The sequence below is a fragment of the Nematolebias whitei genome, chromosome 12 (assembly GCF_014905685.2).
Source record: "Nematolebias whitei isolate Nwh7 chromosome 12, NemWhi1, whole genome shotgun sequence".
Taxonomy (NCBI): Eukaryota; Metazoa; Chordata; class Actinopteri; order Cyprinodontiformes; family Rivulidae; genus Nematolebias; species Nematolebias whitei.
In genome coordinates, this window is record NC_056509.1 from 38,549,235 (window position 1) to 38,555,574 (window position 6,340).

The following is a 6,340-nucleotide window of genomic DNA, read 5'->3' on the forward strand; positions in this document are numbered from 1 at the left end:
TTTTTTTTTGCTCATGTCACCTTTTTTCAGATACTTTCATTTTTTTTGTGCTAATTTCTGCTTTTATCAGCCTAAGTGGGCAAACATGTTCTTTCTGCTTTCTTCTGCTAATTTCAGCTTGTTCTAACATTTTCAGCTACCCTTTTAGAAAATATTTTAGCTAATTTCAGCTGTTTTCAGATAAATTCAAGTTTGTCTTGGTAATTTCTGCTACTTTCAGCCTAATTAACTTCTTTATCTTAATTTCAGCTTGTTATGCTCCTTTCAGCTTTTTCAGCTAGTTTCAGCTTTTTCTGCTATTTCAGCTATTATTTAGCTGTTTTATGCAAATTTTAGCTTTTTCAGCTAATTCCACTTTTTAAAATGTATTTATTTAGCTCATTTCAGCTTTCCACTTCCTTCTCGTAGGTTAAACTTTTTCTGTCTTTATGGCTACTTTTTAGATTTGGCTAATTTTAGATTTTTTTTTTAGCTAATTTCCTATTTTTTGTGCTCATTTCTGCTTATTTGAACCTAATTCAGTAAATATTTGGTCTTTCTTCTTTCTTCTGCTAATTTAGGCTTGTTCTTCCATTTCAGCTACATTTCAGCATGTTTATTTAAGCCAATTTCAGCTGTTTTTCCAGCAAGTTTTTCAGTAATAAGTATTCACACTGTATTTTCACAGGAAATGCAATTTCTCTAGTTCCCATTTCTGACCTGTTTGAACTTTTATATTACCGATTTTAGCTTAACTGTCTCCTTATCTGTGCGTCTTCTGAGAAGTGCTGAGTCAGCTTCTGATTTGTTGGTTATCACATGCAGCACAGCAGATGGAATAAAAACTTAAAGTTCATTCATTTATCATCCAGTCACAGAAATATGAACTTCGCTGATCCAAAACAAAAACATAAATCAAACTTTTGTGTAAAATTCAAAACGTTTGATTAAAGTCAAACGGAGACAAACTTATTCATTACATTCAGCAGCTGCATTATTACCCGTCTTTCAGCAGCCAGCGACCAATAAATCAATAACAGACAAATGTGAGATTTAAGACAGTTAGCTGCTCACCTTAAACATAAAAAGCTTAATGTCCATTTTGCTCCGCTGCGCCAGCCGTTGTATTCTCAGCCTGAACACAAGCACACAACAAGAGCAAGATTAAAAACACAAACTTTCCCTATCAGACAATTGTTCCAAATGAATGAATGAAAATAATGATTAGAAACTAAACACGAAACAGATGTTACTGACCTTAATAACGCACCAATACCACAAACTACACACAGTAACATCACACACAGTTCATCCCAGGTTCTGGTGAGGGTTTGTCATAATTTACTGACTCTAACAACTTTTGTGACCCTCTGCTCGAGTTGGAACTACTGAGTTTTTGACTGTAGAAGTGTCCCAGAGCAGGAGGCTAAACTTATCTAGGAGTCCGTTCACAGGTTTATGTAAAATTAATCTATTTACAGTCTTTTTCAGACCTATAGTTTTTTTTAAATAAAGTCAATACAGTCATAATCAACATTTTGGTGATTATAAGTAGGTACAATGATATTGGCATGGTATCGGCCAATATTAGCGATAAAGCTAAATATCGTACATCGGCCATTCCATGAAAACAACTCAATGATATAAAAGGCTTCTGTTTTAAATTAATTTTTAATTTAAGAAACTGTCAAGTATATCTATTAATGCACTACTACTTATGCACTTTTCATAAGTGCATAAGCAATGCAGTTGAGATGTCAATGTGTTAGAAAGAGTAAATGTCATGAATAAATTTGACATTAAACAAAATCCAAGTTGAATTTTCAGCCCCTTTTTGGCATCTGCATTTGGTAGCAGGCCAAACTGACAAAGACCATGCAGAATAATGTAGGATTTTAATTCCACAGCAGAGAAAGCTATGTAGTCTCTGCAAGTAGGTCTAGGACAAAGAATATCAGTATTGGTATTGGTTATCGGCCAAATAAGTTTTAACATATTGTCATATCAGATATTGGATTTTATATCGTGCATCCCTAATAAAAAGCCACTTTTGTTACAAAAAACCAGTAAATTGCAATAATGTCTTACTTTGAATCAACGATCTGGGGTTGAACCAGACCCCTTTACAAGGACTGAGTGTTTGCGTTAGAGTTTAGAGTTCATCTGGTAAGAATGTGTGAGCAAAACATCCCAGCTGTTTTTAATGTTTTGGACCTGATGTGGAGCTATAACCTTAGAGATGATGTGCTTTACCTTCGGACACAGGGGGTACCAGTGGAATCTCTCTGAACCCTTGTTTTCTGATTTCAAGCCATCAAGTGGGATGAGAACTTCACCGAGGAACACTTTCCTTTTCAGGGCCCCTGAATGCCACACGGAGGCCTGCAGCCTCTTTCCAAACAGCAGGTGGCGCTCAATGTCATGCTGTCAAAAAGCAGACCAGAAACTTTATTAAAAACAAACACAGAAATCATTGGCAGCTGATGAAACTGATATTTCAAATGATTACCTTTAAAAGTTCATTATAAACCGGATCTGTCGTGTTCCTCTTCAGGGACGTCTTCATCTTGCTGCTCTTGTCTGGCAGCACGTAGAGTTTGACGTAACTAAACAAGCAGAACGATTTAACGGAGAACAACAGGATATTTAATGCACGCTGCAGGGCTGAGTTGTCCTTACGGGTGGCACTTTTTCTTCCTGCTGTCGCCGTAAGACAGATTTCTGCAGGCGCCGACTGTGATCTCCAGACAGCATCTGTTGGTGTTGTAGGCCACGGCCAGCTCCAACTCCCCGGCAACTAAGATGTTGTCAAAGACGCCACATTCTGTGCTGATGCTGCTGACGCTGCCCTGAGAGGGGAAGACACAGGATGCAGATGATGATCGTAATCTACGAGCTGATGTGGGAGGTGTTTAAGCTTCGACTCACCTTGTTTCCAATCGAGTGCTCAGAGCTGAACGAGGTTTCTTCCTCCGCTCCGGTGGACGAGCCATCCTGGTCGCTGTCTTTGAATTTCTTGAATAGGTTTGGAAGACTGTCGACTTTAGAAAGCTGGAAAACAGACAAATCTGAGATTTTAAAGTTGCATCAGATTTTCTGATGACCTTCAGTCTCTTTTCTTTGAGTTTTAAATTTTGAAATTCACGTGTGTTGTTTTCTTTGGAACGTGATCTTAACGAAACCGTTTTCTATCTTTTCCTGCCGGTTTCCAGTGGCGGTGGACTTACGGAGCAGGATTTGTTGATGTTGGTATCCGACAGGCTCTTCTGGGTGCAGTACTGAAAACAATGCCTGTTCTGGGTGTTGTCCACTGTCAGCAGGTCGCCTCGCACATCAGTCTGAGAACTGGAAATTTCTGCTGGGGCACAACGTTGGTTAGTCCAACTTTTAGACAACAGTGAAGAAAATGTTTAACCTAGAAAGTTCCTGGAGAAACTTTGAAGGGGACTGCCACGTGGCGGCTATTTTAAAATTTAGATGACAAACATCCATACGTTTTGATACAGTATATACTATATAAGCGTATCTTAAAAGATGAGGCGGAAGGAAGAGTTTCTTTGATGACTTTATGGGTTTTCTTCAGAGAGCTCTCTACTCTAGGTCATGTGACCTCACTGTGTCAGTTAGAGGCTGTGGAGAGTTCTGTCAAGCTTTTTGAATGGGAAAAATGGCGTCTTTGTTTGCAAATGTTGTCGCCATGGTAACCCAAAACTGCAGTTAAAGTAATAGCACACATCACGGGGCCGAGCCGGTCGTTTTGCTATAACATTTCTGGGGTACATGTACATGTTGCGGTTCAGGCCACATTAAAGTTAATGGAAGAGTAAAATATTTTCTGCTGTATAAGTCGCATCAGTCCAAATATGTCTAATAAAGTGGAAAAATCCACAAATATGTCTCTTCACCATATAGGTCGCATCTATTATGCGTCACCACTGATGCATCGCGCTTGTTAAGCATCACCGCTAACAACCCGGCAACGTGGGCCGGTGCTGTGCTAAAAATCCATTGGCTGCCAAATGGCGGCCGCGGGAGCATGCATGGGAGGATTTTAACAAGAATTTAACTAGATTAACACTTAAAAACAATTATTTGTTTGCTCGAAATGATAGCAAAGGTGTTTCTCAGTCTATCTTCTGCTTAATAAATGCACTTTGACGGTCAAATCAGCTGCATTTCAAAAGCCGATAAGCGGAAATAGGTGCGTGCACAGGGGGACTCGGTGTGCATTGCTTCAAAATTTAACAAGATTAACACCTAAAAACAATTATTTGTTTGCTTGAAATTATAGCAAAAGTGTCTCAGTCTAACTTTTCTTTAATAAATGCATTTTGATGGTCAAATCAGTTGCATTTTCTAAAGCCAATACTCGGAAGTAGCAGTGAGCAGAGGGACGACTTGCTGTGCATTTCTTTGAAATTTAAATAGACGACCACCTAAAAACAATTATTTGTTTGCTCGACTTTATAGTAAAGGTAATAATAATAATAATGTGTATGTATTGTCATCATTGTAAGTTTCCATACAATGGCAAAATTGGTTCTCTGCATTTAACCCATCCACCACCAGGTGGAGCCGTGGGCAGCCTTTGGAGGCGCCAAGGGAGAAACTGGGGATGGGGTGTCCTGCTCAGTGACACCACGAGATGTGCAATGACCGAGGATCGAACCCAGGACTTTCAGGTCCCGAGTCAGCTGTCCTGCCCCTCCATGATCTCGGACCCCATACACCATCTCGGGTGTGTCTCAGTTGAACTTTTACTTAATAAATGCACTTCAATAGTCAAATTAGCTGCATTTCACCGGGGTGGTGCAATGAAATGAAACTGATTTGATGGTTGCTCCAGGCGAGCTGGACGAAGGTGTCAGGTGTGGCAACCTGATTGTGTCATTAATAGCCACTTTTACCTATTACATGACACTACAGCACGCCACACTACTCAAGTGCCATCTAGCGGCTGAAAATGTTAGTCTTCAATATTTTCAGTCAGAATGAATGAAAACGGTCGTATCTCAGCCAAAAATTGGTTTATAAATATGGGGAAAAAACCCATAAATACATCGCTTTGACGTATAAGTCACCGTGACTTATAGGCCGAAAAATACGGTAAGATATAAAGTTAAGAAACGCTTTGTTAGGTTGATAATAATAGGTGGCTGCCTCATCAGGCGTCAATTAAGATTTGTCTGACAGAAAAACATCTAAAGGATATTTGGCACACCAACATGTCTTTACAATCTTTTCCTCCGCTGTTTCTGGTGTTGGTTTGACAACTTTGGTTTTTATTTTTTGCATCATCTTGTTACAAGTGTACTTCCTGTGTGGTTATTGCAGTGTGTATATTTAGTGTATTCAGGCAGATTTCACAGTAAGAAGAGACAATATTCACCAGAAGTCTCATTTCTACGTCAGAACTGAACGTTTTTCAGAAATTCCCCTTCGTAGCTCACATGAATAGTTTTAAACTCACTTTTAATGTGACTCTTGAAGCAAACCATTAGATCCTCCATGGATTTGGTGAAAGTCTTTGAGTTTTTCAGCTCCTGCAGATCAAAACACAATAAAAAGCAGCCCGTTTATTAATTTTACACTTTTACTGCAAGATATAAAAGCCAAATTGCATCTGGTTGGATGATTTGACCTTAAATCTGCTTCTAAACTGAAAGTCCAGATGGGGCGGAGGAGTTGGAGGCACGACTGATATATGTCTGCAATATTAAAAGAAAAGAGGAAAACTATTGATTGAACGAGTTAAGCGTTAAATAAACTGAAAAAGGTTAATCCTACCTTTGTACACCGTAGAACTCCAACAGTTTCTCTCCAACTGTCTTATATTTGTCTGTAAAACACAGATATAACAAAATATAAAATAAAATAGTGTCAAAAAAGTATTAATTAATAAATCTGAAAAAATTAAAAATATCAACACTTGGTGTGATTACAGAAAAATAAGTTATATAAACATGTCATCTGAGTGAGAACAAACCTCCAGTGACGGGAAATTTCTTGGCTTTTTCCTCTAAAAACCACTGTCCTGACCTGATCTTCATCTCCCTGTTGAGAGAAAATATGATGTGATCAGAAACACGACAACACGACGACGCCCAACGAGGGAAAAGAACAGGTAGAACGTGCAGTTAGTTTAAAAAAAAAAGGATGAACTATCCCTTTAATAATCTATTTGTGGATAATTTGTGAAGGAGGTGATTCGTACAAAACAAGTAAAATCATATTTTACACCAGTGGTGGCTGGTGGAGTTTTTTCTAAGGGGGGCTATAACGCCAAAAAAGACACATACATACACGCACACATACATACATACATACATACATACATACATACATACATACATACATACAT

General features: G+C 38.6%; 1 protein-coding gene across 1 annotated transcript in view; it reads right to left on the reverse strand.

Moving 5' to 3' along the window:
• Positions 1-1,069: 1,069 nt before the first annotated feature.
• sytl3 (synaptotagmin-like 3) overlaps positions 1,070-6,340 on the reverse strand; it is a 9,598-nt gene continuing 4,327 nt past the window's right edge. The window contains exons 3-12 of the mRNA XM_037685553.1: positions 5,966-6,033; positions 5,767-5,818; positions 5,621-5,687; positions 5,450-5,522; positions 3,207-3,334; positions 2,908-3,030; positions 2,659-2,828; positions 2,489-2,585; positions 2,233-2,403; positions 1,070-1,114 (exon numbers count right to left, since the gene is read on the reverse strand). Coding sequence (XP_037541481.1) covers positions 1,070-1,114; positions 2,233-2,403; positions 2,489-2,585; positions 2,659-2,828; positions 2,908-3,030; positions 3,207-3,334; positions 5,450-5,522; positions 5,621-5,687; positions 5,767-5,818; positions 5,966-6,033 — 994 coding nt within the window. The remainder of the gene's footprint in view (positions 1,115-2,232; positions 2,404-2,488; positions 2,586-2,658; positions 2,829-2,907; positions 3,031-3,206; positions 3,335-5,449; positions 5,523-5,620; positions 5,688-5,766; positions 5,819-5,965; positions 6,034-6,340) is intronic.